The sequence below is a fragment of the Astatotilapia calliptera genome, chromosome 22, assembly GCF_964374335.1.
Source record: "Astatotilapia calliptera chromosome 22, fAstCal68.1, whole genome shotgun sequence".
Classification (NCBI taxonomy): Eukaryota; Metazoa; Chordata; class Actinopteri; order Cichliformes; family Cichlidae; genus Astatotilapia; species Astatotilapia calliptera.
In genome coordinates this window covers 2,144,530-2,163,408 of record NC_137442.1, presented here as the reverse complement: position 1 = coordinate 2,163,408, position 18,879 = coordinate 2,144,530, and the positions used below count along the sequence as shown (strand labels likewise).

Sequence of the window (18,879 nt, the reverse complement as noted above, 5' to 3'; positions counted from 1 at the left end):
GTTTTCTTTATATTCTGTTGATGTTTTTTAGTTTTGAAATATTTCAAAGTGTCTCCAAGTTAAATGTTGAACCTTTAATATAGCGACACTTAGAGCTCTGAAGCCGTTTTCTCTCTTTTACAATTCAACCAATAAGTTACTGAGTAAGTTATTTTATCTGTAATTAAAGTCATCAACACTTAAAGCTTTATATGAAATATTTGTTTTTCAAATCAAAATACAAAAAATTAAATACAACTTCCATATAAAATGGAAAACTAAATATATATGACTCACATAACACAATTAACATTTAATGTCTTTCTGTCACTTTCACATACACAGAGGTTTAAAAATGTCCTTCTGATGTTCCAGCTGATCAGAACCTTTAAAATTCTTATTAATCAAACATATTTTTTGCTGAACTTTTAGAAACAAGACCAAGAACTGTAGTTTTAGGACCAACAGACTGATGAATAAACCAAGTAAAGCAAAGTAAAGACAAGCTGCACTTTGACTTTTATTAGAACAATTTGCTGGAACTACAGAGTAATGAAGTACTTCAAGGTTTTGTGTGGATGACTTCCAACCTTACTGTACAGCACAGAGCACAGAGGGACAATATATGTAATCAATATATGATGCAGAATGAACAAGTAAAGACTGTAAGCTGAGTCTGAGGCTCATGCAGGACATTTCATAGTGAGGTGTCTTTGGTTGGATTATTCAAACATTTACATCAAAGCACCAAACTCATTTCTCACAGATGAAGGTCATTGAATTAGGATAATATGACCATATCCATTTCCCATCATGGTCACAGCAGACTCCATAGTAACCATAACTGGGATTCTCATGTCCTGGTGCCCAGAACCTGTCAGAGAGATCAAATCTGATATGAAACTGGACTAAACTCATAACTATTGTCACATTCATATAAATATGCGTCTCTTTTGGAATATTTCCAATATTTGCTGTATTTCTTTCCCAGGTTTCTCGCCCACTTTCCCTCCTTTAGACTTTTCTCTGAGAATCATCATGCACACTAAAACAGCTTTCAAGCTTTGATGAATATGAAATCTTCCTGCTGTAAAAATGGAGAATAAAAAGAAGTCAGAGCTGACTTTCTGCTGTTTGAAACTGTTTGTCAGCTGTTTACAGACATCACTTTGAAATGTGTGTCTATCAGGTCATATTTACTGAAGCTTCTTCCTTCATATGTTCTGAAGTTTTACAAACACCAAAGAAGAAGAGACAGGAATTCTCTGAAACACTTTTTGTTCTGTGAGAAAAGAAACATTACAGCACAAAAACATGAAGACAAATTGAACAAAGTGAAATGTGTCGGTCGCTGCTTTGAACATGTTTCAATCCTGATTCCTTCAAACTGACTTGTTGTAACTGAACGTCATCACAGACTGCAGATGAAGAGAGTTCAAGCACAGCTGTTCATTCAAAGGAGGATTTCTGCTTTTCTTTACATTCAGTTTGTGGGGCTGTTGGAAAATAGCTCAGCTCATGTATTGCTGATCTATCTTCCAAAACATCAGTGTTTCACTTCTAAATAATAACTCTGGAATAGAAACAAACTAATGTCTCACGTTTGTGTCAGCGCTGATCCGTCCACCCATTCCCATTTATATCCTCCTGATGTCTGTTTGGATCTCAGACCAATCCAGGACTCTCCTCCAAATTTACTGACAAATTCCTGTTTGAGAAGAGACACAAATATTGTCTCCAGTCATGATTCAGCACTTCTGTTGTAGTGACATCATCTTGTGAACATGTCTGAAGGAAGAATAACTGTGATGAAACTTTTCTTCCATTGTGCAGAAATCAGAAAGAGCCAAAGAATCAATGAATATCAGCTCCTCCTGTAGCTCAGTCAGTGTTGCAGTGGAATCAGTGTTAACAAATCATTTGATTCAGTTGGATTGAATCATAAAAATAATCTGGATTATGAGGATTTCTCTCATTTTATAACATTTCTGTTATTTCAATGTTTTGTGTTGACTTGGTTTCTAAGGATCATCTGAACTGGTTCCCATTTAATCCTGGTTCTTTAACTGCTTTGAATTCCTCTCCTTCATAATTCAATGTGAATCTCCAGTTTGCTGTATTGTAATCGATCCACCTCCCAAATCCTGCAATCATTTCCTGAATGGATTCTCTAATCTTCTCTCATCTGTTATTGTTCATAAAGTCATTTTAGTAGATGAGTCTAATTTACTTATTGATGATCCCTCTAACAACACTGCCACACAATTGATGAACACTGCAGCATCATTTCATGTAGTGCATCATGTTGTCGGCCCCACACATAACGCTGACCTTCCACATGTCTGACCTACTATCCAACCACAGATGTATCATCTTTGACAGGCTTACAGTCAGTGTTGTCTTCCCAGAGACAAACTGCTGTCACTCCCATGTCTTCTAATGGCTGTGGACATTTTTAGATTTCTTCACTGGCAACATCAACAGTATCAGGTCAGAGTTCAAGTCTGTACCTCTTCAACCGCCCCAAGTCTCTCCTCCAGTTCTGTTGTTGGAGTTCAAACTCCTTCCTGCTGCCATCTCCCCCTGACTTCTCTCTATTAGAAACCAGTCCCTTTCATTTCAGCTGACTTTCAAACAGCCAGAGTCTTTGTGAGTGGGATCAACCCTCCTTACATCCCACTGTTTTAAATCAAGTTGCTCGTCAGCTCCTTCAGATCTTTGATCAATTCCAACCTGGTTCCAGACAAACCACAGCACTGAAACAGCTTTCATGAAAGTTACTAACCAGATTCTTCTGCGCTGGGATAAAGACTCCATTTGAGTCCTGCTTGACTTCTCTGCAGCCTTCATACTGTTGATGGTGCTCCTCTTATTAACACACTACAAACTGGCATCACTGGTGCTGCTCTCACGTGGTTTTCTTCATACTTATCAAACAGATACTTCATATTAATCAATGTGTGTCCTCATCTGAGTCCCACATGCCTCAGTCCTTGGACCAGTTCTGTTCTCTTTATAAATGCTGCCCCTGTGACATCTGCTTAATGGTTTTAATGGGATCTCCTAGCACTGCTGTGCAGATGACACACACACTAATGCTTTTCTGTCGAGCCTCTCCTGCCTCAGTGAATGCTTCTCTGTCATCACTTCATGGATTTAAACTTCCTTCATTGAGTTCATACTTTCTCCTGCCTGATTATTGTAATTCACTTTTCACCTGCATTTCTCAGTCCTCCATAGTTGGTCTGCAGTTAGTGCAGAACTCAGCAGCAAGGCTGCAAACAAAACCTGGCCTGCAGTCTCATATCTCACCTATTCTTGTGTGACACACTAATGTGTGATCCCATCAGAAGTAGTACTTGTTAAAAAAAATGAGAGATTTGTCACCGAAGTGAATGTAATGAGGTAGTTGCACCCCCCAGCCTCCGGGTGGCGCATTGTTCAGTGAGACAGAATAGCGAGGTCATAGGTCCTCCTCTCCAATATGGCAGAAGCGAGGTAAAGAGAAACTTCACCAGTCGTCTCTGTCTCATCATTTCCCTGTTTTGCAGGTTTGTAACCGGTAAAACTATATTAAAACGGTTGTAAAATATTGATAAGAAACACAGCTAAATGTGGGGGTATAAATCAGCGGGTAAACCCTGTTATTGGTTACGTTTTATGAAGTAGAAGGACTGAAAAAAATGCCAAAGCCTAGCCAGCCGCGGGCGCCATTTTGGTTTCCTTTCTTCACTTATTTCAGGTCGTTTAGCTGAATAAGCTCCTTGTTGTGTACTGATATTGTGAATATGAATGTTAATCTGCTGTTGGCAGTGAAAAACGACTGTTTACTGGTTCTGAAAAGTGATTTTGAGAATGTTAAAGCTAAAGCTAAGCCTGTCGATATACACATGACTCTTTCATGTATTTGTGAGCCACTAAGCTAAATTGGTTTAAGACCAAGCACTGGTATGTTGGTTAAAACAATCAGAATACATAGGTATTTGGGTTAAAAGTTAAATAGAGGTAAAAATGTATTTGAACATGCATTTCATATTGTTTTGAATTGTCATTCAGAGAGAATAACCGAGTAAATGATTTGAAGGTCACTACACGTGAAGTATTCTTGTTTTCCATGTAAAGATCGTGGTATTGCAGCTTGAACACACAGACGGTTTTACTGTTATTTCTGTTGTATATAGAGAATGGTGATGCTGCAAGTTAAAAATACATGTGATTGTATAAATAAATATGGCAGAAGCGAGGCAAAGAGAAACTTCACCAGTCGTCTCTGTCTCATCATTTCCCTGTTTTGCAGGAACATTTAATCTGTTTTACCGGCCCAAACTCTGGGTCGGTTACACTTGCTTCTCTTCACTGGCTTACAGTGAACTTCAGAATCCTCTTTTAAATCCTGTTATGAACATATAAAGCTGTGCATGAACAGGCCCCTGCTTATATAGCAGAGCTTCTTGGACCTTATCACTGCAGCCGGCCTCTCTGATCATCTAATCAGCGTCTCCCAACTGTCCCTCGCTCTGATTTGAACACCAGAGGCCATCGTGCTTTTGAGCTTGTTGCAGCCAAACTGTGGAACAGCCTTCCTCAGACTATCAGGTCAGCTGACTGTTAACGGCTGAAACTCATTTTTACAGGTTAGCTCTCCCTCAATCTTTTCCCCTTTATTTTCCTCCATAGTTTCTAACTGTTGTGTTTCTGATGGAATGAATGTGCTGCTTTGTTTATGTGTCTGTATGTTTGCACATGTATACTTATCATCAATGTGTGGCTTTAATTCACAGTATGAAGAACTTTGTAACTCACTGTCAGCTCCATCAAAGATCACACAGACGGGGGCGTGGGCACACGTATTTTTGTGAGCTCCTGGCGATATTTTAGTAAGTTCCTGAAAACTGTCCTTTAACTGCGTGAACAGTGATAACTATTGCTTGTAACGAGTTATTATCGTGTATCCGCGACATTATGCCGGCTAAGAAAGCACAAAATAAATCTAAGGCACACTCTTCTCTGAGTGAGGAAGACGACGTCTCTGATGCTAGCAGTCAAGCTAACTCTGCAGGTGATGCTAGCCCTGGGAGTCTCCTGGACGTGAGTACTGGAATGGCCCATAACATGGATGTTATTCAAATACTCGACGGAATCAGAAATGACTTTTCCACAAAACTTGATGTGGTCCTGTCAGCGATCCAAGATGTTAAAAGAGACGTGCAGGACTTTTCGGTGCGCATGGATGGGGCAGAGATGCGCATTAGCAGCGTGGAGGACGCCATTAACTCAGAGAAAGGCAAGATAGATGCGCTAGTTAAACAAGTGGCTCTCCTCACGAACAAACTCGAGGACCTCAAAAATCGCTCTCGCCCGCTCAGCGCAAACGCAACTTTGATTTGTGATGATGAGTCACACAAACATGCTTGTGCATGCGATCACTATCTGCTGACTGTGTCTGTGGAAGTGGCCTCGGGAATTCTCACACTCAAACTGAGGGGTTAAAAAATTCTCAGATGTTGCTAATGAGGTCGAAAACACACAAACTCTTCGTTTGCAAAACTATATTCATGAGCGTCTATGCTCAGATGATGAATCCACCCACTTTATAGTGGTAGGAGGACTGAGTAATATCAAGCGATTATGCAGAAATTCAGGCGGCTCATTTCCACAGAAGATACACAGTGCACAAACAAACAAACTATAATTTACGATATTTTTAAAAAATCTAATATTATGATTGAAAGGACATCCAATGATCACAATTGACAAGGTGGAATTTCCTTTGCATGAAAACGAACCTAAATTACCATCTTTTAGCTTCACTCGTGTAAAACACACTGATGGATAAATTAAAATGAGGCACAGTTTCTAACAAGCAAAAATTATGATTTTTTTAAAAAGAAGTCAGGCGATCAAATAAATGCAGCAGAGTAAACAACACAACATTTTCTTCTGAAAAAGTTTGTTTTGGAGTTTTTTTATGGTTTTAGTTTTTGTGTATTGTTTCCAAAGTGACTGCTCAGACTCTTTTTATTTATTTTTATTATTATTTTCATTTACACAGTTATTTTCCCCTTAAGGAGCGGGATTACAAAACTCCTGTAAATAATATAATTATTGCCACAATCACTGGAAGACACAGTTTTAAATCTTTCTTTGTGCCACTTTTGTAGCAGTGCTTTCAGCGTGCCTCCCCACAACTTACCCAAAAGAAGGACAAAAAAAAAAAAAAAGAAAAAATCGCTCTCATCGTTCCAACCTACGACTAGTTAATGTGCCGGAGAAAATAGAAGGACATGACGTGGTGGCTTTCCTAGAGAAGTGGCTCCCCGAAGCGCTGGGACCAGCAACATTCCCGAGACAACCTCTCATCGAAAGAGCTCACCGGTTGCCCGGCCGGACGCAACCCAACCGACCACCCTCACCGAGAGTCCTCATCGTGAAGTTTTTAAACTTCCAAGACAAGGTTCGGGTGATGCGGGCGGCTATGGCCAAAGGGAAAGTTATCTGCGGGGGTCAAGAGGTCATGTTCTTCCCGGATCTTTCTACAGATCTCCACCGACGGAGGAGGGGCTGCGACCGGGTGAAACAGCAGCTCAGGGCGATGAACGTACGTTACGGATTAATTTACCCGGCGAAGCTACGAGTGTCATCTGGTGGACATACGCATGTCTTTGAGACCCCAGCAGATGCGGAAAAGTTCATCCGAGGTTTGCAGAATACAGAGGACTAGCAGAATATCTGATGGGGACTGCCGAATCCTTCACTATCTGCCCATAACAACTGTAGTTTGAAATTGTTGGATTTAATGGTCAATATCGCTCATCCTTACTGTTGAATTTTTTGGGGAGAGTATTTTTCTTTTTTGTATTTACTTTGGTTTACTGTTCCTTCGTTCTCCTCAGTTGTATTGGGCATTTTATTTATCCCTTATAGATAACTAGCCACGCCCACTTGTTGATTGGGCTTTCATTTGTGTCTTGGAGTACTGGTTGTTCGACATACAGTCGGCTCTCCGGGATGAGAGTTATGCTACAAGAAAGTTTGTAATGATCATTGTATACATACTTGTTCATGTAGGATATACATTTTCGTCAGGAGACGCAATTGTCCAGGTGGTTTGGTTTTGTTTGACCATGTCAGCTCGGTTTGGTCTAGCTGCTCCCTTGTTTACATTGGATCAGCGTGTGCACTTAACTGCACCCCAAGGTCAGGGGGAGGGCGGGGTAGGGCGAGGGGCTGTCCGGTTCAGGTTGACAGCTAAGGGGGTTCATTTATGGCAGATTTTGTGTTATTTCTTTGTGTTTTTGTATTTTTCACAACGTGTTGCTTTTTACTGGTTAACTCCCACCACAACAGTTAGAGATACTGAAAGGTTTACCAACAACCAAATGAAGATACTATGTTGCACAATCTGTTGTATTAATAAGAATAGATGACTTCATATAAGACTTTTAAATTTACTTCTTGGAATGTGAGAGGAATGGTAAAAGTGGTTAAACTAAAACAGGTTATTACCAGGCTTAAACAACTTGAGTCATCAATAGCGTTTATCCAAGAGACCCATTTACTCAGAGAGGATCTGGTGAAAGTACGTAGGAGATGGCCAGGCAAAGTGCTAGCATCCTGTTGCCCTTCGCACGTGAGAGGGGTTATGGTGTTAATTCATAATTCAGTGCCTTTCCAAGTAAATAACACTATTTATGATAAAGCTGGCAGATTTTTGGTGGTTCAAGGAACTCTCTTGAAAGAGAATTTCAATTTAGTTAATGTTTATGGCCCTAATGATGATAACCCTTCATTTTTTGAGAATTTATTTCTATTGATAGCTACCCTTCCTGGTAGGATAATATTGGCAGGTGACTTAAATTGTACTCTTGACCCGAAGCTTGACCGCTCATCAGGGATAGACACTTCACACTCTCAAACAAGAAAAAAAATACAACAATATTTGAAAGATCTGAACCTCTGTGATCCATGGAGAATTCAAAACCCCAATAAAAGGGAATTCTCATGCTATTCAGCAGTATTTAAATCCCACTCCAGAATAGATTATTTTTTAATTTCCTCATCTTTGCTACCCAATATAACTAAGTGTATATATGACAGCATTGTGTTGTCAGATCATGCCCCAACCTCACTATTTTATGAGGTAGAACAAGTGAATAGCCGCTCAAACAAGTGGCGCTTGCACCCTAAATGGATACATGATTCTGACTTTATGAAATTTGTAGGAGAACACATTGATCTCTACTTCTCAATTAATACAATTCAAACAACTGCAGCCGTAAGGTGGGAAGCTTTTAAGGCATATATTAGAGGACAAATGATAAGTTTCACCAGTTCTAAATTTAACAAATTCAAACAGACAATGAACGAATTAGACAATAAAATTAGAGAATTAGAGAGAGAAGTTAACATAGATGATTCAACACAGAAAAAACAGGAGTTATTGACCCTTAAAGCTAAATACGAGGAGCTGTCTATGCTTAAAGCTGAAGATGGTTTAATAAGATTGAAACAGACGTTTTATGATCAGGGTGAAAAGCCGGGTAGACTACTAGCTTGGCAGATAAAGAAACTTGAATCTGACAGAGCCATTAATATAATTAGGAACGATCAAGGGGAATTATCTACAGATCCCACAGAAATTAATAACACCTTTGTCTCGTATTATAAAACCCTATATAAATCTGACAGCCCACTGGACCTGGTAAGCCAAAATGCTTTCTTGGATAGATTGATCTTTCCCTGTATTTCTGAGGATGTGAAAAATGAATTGGAGAGAGAAATAAATTTCACTGACGTTTCTGATGAAATTACAAACATGAGAGGTGGTAAGGCTTCGGGTCCTGATGGGCTTCCGATAGATATTTACAAACTATTTAAAGCAAAATTAATTCCCCCATTATTACATGTTTATTTGGAATCCTATAAAACAGGTCGCCTCCCTGCTACATTTCGTAGTGCCCTGATCACTCTCATTCTAAAACCGAGCAAAGCGCCAGCCGAAAGCGGTTCTTACAGACCCATATCGCTGTTAAATTCTGACTCCAAAATCATAGCTAAGGCTTTGGCTATGAGGCTGGAGAGGGCTCTTCCAGCCATTATACACGGAGATCAAAATGGTTTCGTTCAAAATCGCCAGGGGTTCCACAACATGAGGAGAGTTCTCAATATAATCCACGAATGTGAAGAGTTACCTGATACTGCAATACTATCACTCGACGCGGAGAAGGCGTTCGATCGAGTTGAATGGCCCTATCTAATTGAGGTGCTTAAGCGTTTTGGATTTGGTGATCACTTCCGCCGATGGATTGAAATTTTACTTGCTGATTTGGTTGCAATGGTATCTACCAATAATCTCATCTCTAGTCCTTTTGAGCTATCTCGAGGCACCAGGCAAGGGTCTCTGATTTCACCTCTGCTTTTTGTACTAGCCATGGAACCTTTAGCGATAGCAATTAGATCACATCCCTCGATCCATGGTATTAAAATCGGGGAGATGCTACACAAAATTGCAATGTACGCTGACGATACTGTTGTGTTTCTATCACACCTTGCAGAATCAATACCATCTCTCCTGAAGCTATTCGATCAATTTAGCAGTTTCTCTGGGTTCAAAGTGAACGAAGAAAAATCATCCATTATGTTTTTAAATATGAACGAGAGGTTGAAACCAGTTGTATCCCACCCATTTGTGAATGCCGCAGAGGGATTTAAATATTTAGGCATCAGAGTAACCCCAACGATAAGCAATCTTAGTTCAGCCAATTATGAGCCCCTGGTGGTAGGGTTGTCGGATGAGATCACTAGATTAATATCATTGCCTCTTTCTTTACTGGGAAGAATAAACATAGTAAAGATGACTATATTACCTAAATTCCTATATATCTTTCAGTCAATTCCGCTGGCCCCTCCTCCTTTTTTTTTCCAAGACCAGAAAGCTTCTTTCTAATTTCATCTGGAACAATAGGAAGCCAAGACTCAGACTCTCCCTCTTGTATTTACCATATGATAGGGGAGGACTACAGTTTCCAAATTTAAAATGGTACTATTGGGCTGCTCAGCTGAGGACCACTATGTTTTGGTTTTCAAACGATATTTCCCTTCCCTGGTTAGCAACTGAAAGAATGTCCTCAAAGGGTCTGTCGTTAAATAGCTATTTATACTCAGCACCCTTTAAAACTTTAAAGAAAATTACTACTAATAACTTTGTAAAAAACACTGTTGTTGTTTGGCATGAAGTACAAAAAATGTTGAATGACTCTTCTGGGTTGTCCTGTTTCTCCCCAATTTGGGGTAATGAACTCTTTGCCCCGGCTAAGAATGACATGGGCTTTAAAGCTTGGCTGAACAAGGGCATTGCGAAACTACAGGACGTATATGAGGAATATTCTCTAATGTCATTCAGTGAATTAAGGGCAAAGTTTGATTTACCGCAGAAACACTTTTTTAAGTATCTGCAACTTAGAAGTTTTATTCTGGCACACTTAAACAATTCAGTGCACCAACCCTCACTCTCCATCCTAGAAACTCGTGTTACAAAAAACTGTTTTGGTAAAAGACTGGTGTCCCAGTTTTATAGCCTGTTAGTTGAACACCATAAGGATAACTCTGATAGTAAAAGACGGGAGTGGATTAGTGACTTACAAGAAGATATTTCATATACTGAATGGGGTAAAATATGTTCAAAAACACACACTCAGACCATTAACACCCGTTTGAGAATGATACAATTTAATTGGATAATGCGAACATACATATCCCCTGTACAATTAAATAAATTTGATCCTAATATAATTGATCTATGCTATAAGTGTAATAGGGCTGCCACGATTTGTCGACTAGTCACGATTACGTCGACTATCAAAATCGTCGACGACTGATTTAATAGTCGACGCGTCGTTTGAAGCTTTGTAAGATCACAAAAGACGCAGGAATAAGTGGCAGGATTTAAGAGTGTAATAACGGACTGAAACAGAAGATGGCAGCACTGCATGTACAAGGATGCCAGCTGCCGTTAAACCCCGAAGAAGAAGAAGAAGAAGCAGCTGTGTCCCAGAATTCATAGCGCGGCCCAGCTCAGTTTCCAACAATGGCGGCAGCTAGTTAGTTTTAATATTACTCTTATTATTCTTTCTGGGTCACAAAATAAACGTTTAACATATTTTCAGGCGAGAATGTAGCTGTGTAAACCTCAAATATCTGCTCAGTTTATCAGGACACCGCATATTTTCAAAAGCGCTCCGACGTTTTCGGAGACGTCTGTTACCCACTAGCTCGATAGCTAGCCGAGGGCTAGGTCACTAGCGCGGTGAGAACACCGGACTCCCGGCAAATTGTTTTCAAACCCACCGCCGTCTTTCGCTACTCAGGTTAAATATATATGAGTCACTTAGATAAATTAAAAATATTGTTGTTTGGCTTTTTTTTTTTTTTTTGTATTTTATTTGTTCCTGAGTAAATCGGTTTGTCTGAGATTAAAGTTATAGTTTTTACACAGCTGAATAAACGCCAAGCAGACAGCTGATTATCAGAAGTGTGAGATGCTGGAGAATATACTCCAGTGTCCTGTTATATTTTAGATAGCAAGGAGTTGATTAAACTTCACCGAAACAATCTGCAAATTTCATTAAAATTGAATAAACTATCATCTTGTCTTTATTTTTAGTTAGCACCTTAAAAGCTTAAAGCTGTAAGCTAATGATAGTTATATAAGAGCAGATGCTGCTGGTGCAATAAGCTGTAGTTTTACGTCCAGTGGATGATGATCTGATTAGTCGACTAATCGCATAAATAATCGGTGACTAGTCGACTATCAAAATAATCGTTTGTGGCAGCCCTAAAGTGTAATAGGCATCAGGGTACACTATATCACTGCCTGTGGAAATGTGAAGAGATCCAAAAATTTTGGAGCTCTGTGTTAAAATATATCTCTCAGATCACAACTTCTCCTGTACCGCTTTGCCCTAAGTTATGCATTTTAGGCTTGTATCCAGATGACTGTACTCTGTCTTGTGAGGAAAGAAGAATGGTCGATCTTTGTTTGCTACAGGCCAAACGCTGTATCGCCTTATGCTGGAAGAATGTTGGTTGCCCCTCTTTTAACCACTGGTTAAATAAATTAACATCGAGTTTAGCTCTTGAGAAACTGACCTATATTGTTAGAAAGAAGGCTTCTGAATTTTACAACATTTGGAAGATATTTTTGGATCTACTGAGGAGTGGGGATGTGGGGGGGGGCGGGCGGTGAGTGAATAAGACAACTAGATAATGAATAATGTCTGACTTGCTGTTGGGAATATACTATGTAGCCTATATTATGATTTAATTTTTAATTTTAATTTTTTTAATTTTTATTTTTTTTTATTGTATTTATTTGTATGGTTTAATTTAATTTATTTAACTATGCATTTATTTGGAACCCTTTAGGATTAACACTTCAATTATCGTTATTACTATTATTATTATTAGTGTTGTTATTATTATTATTATTATTTTAATGACTGCCATACGTTCATTTTATGTTGGTGTTGATACTGTTGAAAAAACAAATAAACATACGTTTAAAAAAAAAAAAAAAAAAAAGATCACACAGACATGAACAAACACACCCACCTGTTCCTCTTTGCTGTTTATCATCACCAGATCAGCTCCTTTGGTCTTACAGTGGTTTTGACTCTCAGACCAAGTTTTCTTCTCAGTGGATTTAAAGTAACAGCTGCTTCCAAATCTCGTCCATCGATCAGGACACTTCTCTTAAAGTCAAACACATGTTTTAAAGTCAGACTTTGTGTCATGTTGTATCACATTAATCTTTGGTTCCTGTCATTTTCCCTGTAAATGCTTCATTTAAACTCAGGTTTTCTCTCTTATTCATAATGAACTGAAACTTACATTTATACAGAGAAACTGTTACACAGCATCAAACATTTAGGGTTCAAAACAAAGACACAATCAGGTTATCACTGTGTAACACTGATGTTTTCTATCAGTTATTCAAACTTTATTACCTTCTATCTTCTCCTTCAGCTTCTTCACTTCTTCCTGTAACTGACTGTTGAGTCGTTTTGTCTCTGTAGAAAAAAACATGTTAAAAAATGTAAATATAAATTTTATCTGACATTAGTATTTTCTTGTTAATTTTAAATACTTTCTTACCTTGATGTTCAGTCTGTAGCTCGTTGTAACTGTGGTTCAGTTTATTGTGTTTGATTTGAAGTTTGTTGAATTCACTCTTGTTCAAAGCATCTGAAATATTTCAGTGAAAGCAAAATAAAATAAAATAAAATGAGTGAAACGTTGAACAGAAATAATCTTCTTCCTCTGCTTTGTCAAATATCAATAAGAGTCAGAAACTTGCAGCCATTGTTCTTTAACATGTCCTGTGGGTGGAGGTGTTAGAACTACAGGAAATCTGATGAGCTAAATACGTATCAACTGTGAACAAAAACCACTGACAAGATTCAGAATAATTGTGCTTCAGTGTGGAGGAAGAAGGTGAAGAGTCAAACAGCATTTCTACACCTGTAGTCAGAGATGTTATCTATATGCTTTGAAAGAATAGATTCTGACTCATGTGACATGTGCCTGTTCTCACTGAAAATATGTCTTTTTACATTCAGTCAAAGCTGCTCTGAGGCTTCAACACTTCCTCATATCAAAGGTGTTTCCATGTGATCAGGTACTTCCTGTATTTGCTGTGGCAGAAGGACACGTTCTGGTTGTGAAGCTGCATGTTTGTTGGCTGCTGGGATTCAGTATCAGTCATACATTCATTTGCAGCCAAGATCCCATCTTTGTAGCTCAGACTGCTGAAGACTCACACTGACTGCCTGCAGCATCTCATATAGCACACACAGCATCAGTGTCTATGATACAGTAACAGACTGAACTTTGACCTGTTGTTATGACTGTCATCATATTTGTGTCATTTTGTGTAACTGCTGTGTTTTTCTGTCCTTCATGCAAAGCTCTGCATGCTGCGCCTCAGCTGTGACTGAATGAGAGGATGATAACGGGCATGTGCAGGTACTCTGCTGTGATTGGTGCACCAACATGCTGCTTTATGATTACATAAAGAGCCAAGATGGCCGCCGTCTGCAGACGACTCGTTCAGCTTTTCCTTGTTCCAACCTGCCACACCTGTGCAGCTCTCACTCTGTGTTTCCTGATGAGTTTGAAGCAGGTTGTGTTATGGTCCTGGGTCTGTTATATGTGATTTAGATTTTTTTTGGCCTTTCTATTATTTTTATGTAACTTTAACTCTTTGGGTTTATATTCATATGCTACTTTTGCATGTTATATTTTCAGTGTTCTGCCCTTTTGTGTAAAGTTTCTGTCAGTGTTGGAGCCATTTTATGTTTTTGGTGCTATTGCAATTTCTCAGCACAAGAGGGAGTAGTAACCCTACTTGCCACTGTCGCCATAACCTTTTAATCCAGGTTCAGTGGTGCTCAGGTGTGATGAGATGGGACAGAGGCAAACAGTGTTTTGACCGTGTATCAGTGTGAATCAGGTCGTGTGAGATCCTTTTGGTGTCATCTTCAGAAATTGGAATATGGAAACTTGAGCTTGAGGCAAATGTTGGATCGATGTTGTTGAAATTAGAACAATAAAGGTTAAATTTTTAATTTCAAGCAAAAGATTAATGGACACTTTGCACAGGTCAGAGCACCTGTCACTCATCTTCTTGATCTTCGATTAGCGATGTTTGGCCCTACAGTCAGTGATGTTTCCTTTGTTTGATTACTTCCTGTTTAACCTTTGTTTAACCTGTGTCTGCTGTGTTTGGCATTTAGTTTACTTTCCTTCTGTTTTCCTGTGATTAGGTTCAGCTGTGTTCCCCTCCTGTTTCATCGTCCCACATTACCTCATGTATTCATTCCCATTGTTTCCCTCACGCTTTGTCCAGTCGTCTCACGAGCTGTGCTGTTCCTAATGTTTTTGCCTGTTTTTCTTTCTTATGGACTTTAATGTTTCCTGTTTCTCCACCACCTGTATTTTCCTGGAATAAACACACTTTATGTTTAACATTTGCCCACCATGTTCTGCATTTGGGTCCTGAAGCTTCCACGACACCGTGGACAACATAACCTGATAGTTTGTAGGGCTGAGCTGCCTTTGACTTTGAACAGTTTTCTCCTGTTTATGTTAGTTTGGGAGGTCAGCAGCTGCAACTTGTTTTGTTTCTTTTTATCAGATTATCTTTACACAAGAATCTGATTTGAAACATAAAATTAACCCACTCTCAAATACAGTCATCTCCAACTTTAATACTTCTTAATAGTTTCTTACCTCCCATCTTGTCCTTCAGCTTCACTTCTTTCTGCAGCTGCTCTTTTTCCAAACTCACTAAAATATCTGGTTAGAAATGCAACAAAACAGGAAATTAATTTAAAATCATTGCACTTTCCCAGATGGACTTTTTTATTCTCACTTTAGATGAATGGAACTAACATGAACTTGTTAGCTAGCTGTTTAATACACCAAGTGAACTAACTAGTCGCACAATGACAGGCGGCCACTGTCTAACATAGTGTGGCTGCACCTGCATCAGTCTGCAGCAGATGCTGCTTCAACTGCTTTTTAAAAGAATCAGTGGAGTCTGTACAGCATACTGCATTTCGTTGCCTTGTACCTGTGACATGTGCAATGACAATAAAGTGGAATTCTATTCTATTCTATTTTATTCTATTCTATAAAACCAGTGGGAGAGAATTCCACAACATTGGTGCCGCTGCCTGAAAGGCCCGATCACCACTAGTTTTAAATCAAGTGCTTGAGGCCACCAACTGTCTCTGACCTGATGACCGTAGAGCTCGTTTCAGCAGGTCACATATGTACTGGGGAGCCTGAACCTAAAGGTTAAAACTAAAATTTTAAAATGAAACCTAAAACTTACAGGCAACCAGTGAAGGGAGGCCAAAACTAGAATAATATGGGATCTTCTCTTGGTGCCTGTAAAGAGTCGTGCTGCCACATTCTGCACAGTCTGAAGACGATTTAAAGCTGATTTGTTAAAACAAGTAAAAAGGGCATTACAAAAAAATGATAAAAGTATGAATAATCATCTTAAGTTCAGCCTTTGACCCCATTAGTCTGACTTTTGAAATATTCCTTAAATGATAAAAATGCCACCGTGCAGTTTTTATGAAGAGGAAACTATCCTTAGAGACCAAAACTCATTTGGTCCTGAATGGAAACATGTTTTTACTGCAGCAAAGGTGCTCATTTTAACATGGGAGTCTGTGGGGACTGACTCGCTTTCAGCATCAGCCTCCAGTGGTCATTAAAGGAACTGCAGTTTTTGCTGCTTCTGTGTTGGCTTCATGTACCTTCCTTGAAGGAAGTACATGACATTATAGTAACACGTTTGCTGTTTGTGTGTTTTCCAGTGAAGTAGGAGAAACTCTGCAGTGTGGGAACAGGAACTAAACACAATCAGGTCTGCAGCATCAAATCATTTCACTTCTAATGTTCAAAATCAAACATCTAACATATTGGAATCAAATTCCTCACAGCGTGTCATGATTCCCACCACAATCAGCAGATACAGCACTCCCAGGTTCACTTCAAAAGCTCTGAACCAGCTTCTTCTCACAGCTGGAAGCTTCTTCTCGGTGTGAACATCTACAAAGATAAAACAAAAAGTCCATTTATGAAGCACTAATGAGAGACTTTGGAGCTTTTTATTAATCCTCACTGTAGGAATGATCCCAGTAGAAAGTAAATCAGATTTACCAAACAAATTAGTCGAGTTTGTTAAAAAGTTACAGGAACTCAAACAAGGACAAAGTAACATTAGTCCATTCCAGCTGTTGTGATCGGTCGGTGCATTTCTGGCCACTTCTTTGTCGCAGCTTTTGAATAGATCAGTGAGAGAAAAACAATCCTCCTCTCAATATAAGGACTAAATGAGCAAAACTATCCTGATGGACGTGAGGGAACGTAGAAAGAAGTGTAGAAACCTGAGGGACAAATATGGAGGAGAGTCCCAGAATATTAGTTTGTATGATGATCATCTGCACGCGGGTCAGAGCTGTGAGGAAAGTGTAATGCTGAGGAACAACCATGAACTGTGGAAACTTTAAAGCTGATTTATAACAGAGTGGTGCTGGGTGTGTGTTACTCTGTGTTTGTGCTTCAGTTACACTCAGTTAGCTTTCTGCTAGCTGTTTCCATCAGTTTGCTTCTCTCCTCTCTACACTCACTCATACTGCATTTTGATGCAGCTGAACTCACAATGAATCTGCATCTTTCTGTTCCTGTTGTCAGACCACAGAACAACTATGAACTACTGATTTAAACGTGCTGCATTAACTACAGGGGGAAGCTGCTAAGACACTGGAGCTGCATACCAAGCTGCTGCTCTGCACCTCTGAAAGACGCATTTTTGGAAGCACAACATTGTCGGACAAACTCGACATTCACATATGTTTAAAACAATGACTATGTGGACAATCTGGCTGTATTTACAGTCATGTTATCACTTGGAGAGGAAGCAGAAAGAGCTGTGCTGCTCCTATTGGCTGCTTCTCTCTGCCACTCACAGACCTCTTCCTGAAAGCAGAGCAGCAGCTGAACCAGTTGGACTTGAAGCCACAGACACTGAAACAGTCAGACGGTTAGAAACGGAGCTCCTAACTGGGAGTAAACAGGCCCAGTGCAACAAATGATCTGTGTGCCAGTTTGGACTGGAAACATATTCTGGGCACATGTGACACGAACACTAATATGTCTTAAAGTGGTCGGATATCAGAGCTTTAAAAGACACTGAACAACACTTTCATCACCAACATTTTCTTTGGTTTGGTCACTTTGATGATTTCCTGCTTACCAGCTTCTTGTAGGCCAACGTCAGGGTGCTGCTCTCCATCATCTAACACCTCCACCTCACTCTGCTCTCTCACTCCTCCATCCTCCTGGGACCCTCTGCTGTATTTCACCCTGAAATCTTCAACACTTTGAATTTCTGTAGACATTTTGAGCTGAAAGATCTTTGAGCAGCTTCACCGTCTGTCTGTGTCTTTAAGTCCGACAGCTTTGAAGAGAAAACAAAGAGGAAGTAAAACAGGACGAGTCACAGTTCTTCTGACACGTCAGGAGGCGTCAGACTGTCAGTTATGTACAAATGAAAACAACATTCAACAAGATCTGAAGTTCAGTTACAAGAATGTAAAACACTGAAAGAAGTTTTGTTTTTAATATTTTCTATCACAGAGATAATAAGCTTTAACTCAGCAGCTGCAGTATGTTTATAATAACACGGCTTTGTTAGACGCTGCCTTCTACAAACTGTAAGTACATCGAAGCAGCAGAGAGAAGAAGTGTTTGTGACACAGGAAATATGTCAGAGTGAACTATTTATTTTTACCAGCACAGAAACTAACAGGGCAGCGTGGTGCTGCAGTGGTGAGCACCATCACTTCTCAGAAAGAGAGTTCCTGTTTTTGTTATGTGACGGCTGTGTGCAGGCAAGAAAAGGACCCAAGGTGCAGACTCCAGAGACAAACGTAAACTGAAACAGCTTTGATGCTGAACTCAAACAGAACAAACGTAAGAATCCAAATAACTTACACGGGCAGACAAAACACACAGCAAAATAAACGGTAGATCACGACAATGACAAACTGCAACACAGAGCTTAAATACATCGAGGGAGCAATCAGGGAATGGACAACAGGAGGGAGACACAGCTGGGGCAAATCAGAACTGACGAGACGAGACAACACTGAGATAAGACAGAGACCTTCAAAGTAAAACAGGAAACACATAACACAGACTGAACAAAGACACAGACTCACACTGCCTGTGAGTCTGCACTACAACAGAGGGAACAGAGACGTGGGACCAGGGCAGACACAGACACTGACTGGACACGGGGATATAGCAGACAGGGGAGACAGC

At 39.6% G+C, this 18,879-nt stretch overlaps 1 protein-coding gene and 1 long non-coding RNA gene across 2 annotated transcripts; one reads left to right on the top strand and one right to left on the bottom strand.

Moving 5' to 3' along the window:
* Positions 1 to 486: 486 nt before the first annotated feature.
* LOC113015140 (uncharacterized) lies at positions 487 to 18,034 on the bottom strand. The gene is made up of 8 exons (XM_080296717.1): positions 17,810 to 18,034; positions 16,492 to 16,602; positions 15,268 to 15,333; positions 13,132 to 13,221; positions 12,984 to 13,046; positions 12,589 to 12,728; positions 1,581 to 1,687; positions 487 to 853 (listed from the first exon to the last, which is right to left on the bottom strand). The coding sequence occupies exons 1-8, from the start codon at positions 17,952 to 17,954 to the stop codon at positions 733 to 735; spliced, it is 843 nt and encodes a 280-aa protein (XP_080152843.1). The 5' UTR covers positions 17,955 to 18,034; the 3' UTR covers positions 487 to 732.
* Positions 3,479 to 15,251, top strand: LOC145423826 (uncharacterized). Its single transcript, XR_013904880.1, has 3 exons — positions 3,479 to 4,613; positions 4,761 to 4,856; positions 13,944 to 15,251. It is a non-coding gene; the product is annotated as an uncharacterized LOC145423826 (long non-coding RNA).
* Positions 18,035 to 18,879: the final 845 nt, after the last annotated feature.

Coding starts and splice junctions, on each gene's coding strand:
- LOC113015140 (XM_080296717.1), bottom strand. CDS start 17,954: ATGTCTACAGAAATTCAAAGTGTTGAAGATTTCAGGGTGAAATACAGC. Junction 13,047..13,131: donor GCTACAGACTGAACATCAAG/GTAAGAAAGTAT, acceptor TTTTTTCTACAG/AGACAAAACGACTCAACAGT. Junction 12,729..12,983: donor GCTGAAGGAGAAGATAGAAG/GTAATAAAGTTT, acceptor TTTGACTTTAAG/AGAAGTGTCCTGATCGATGG.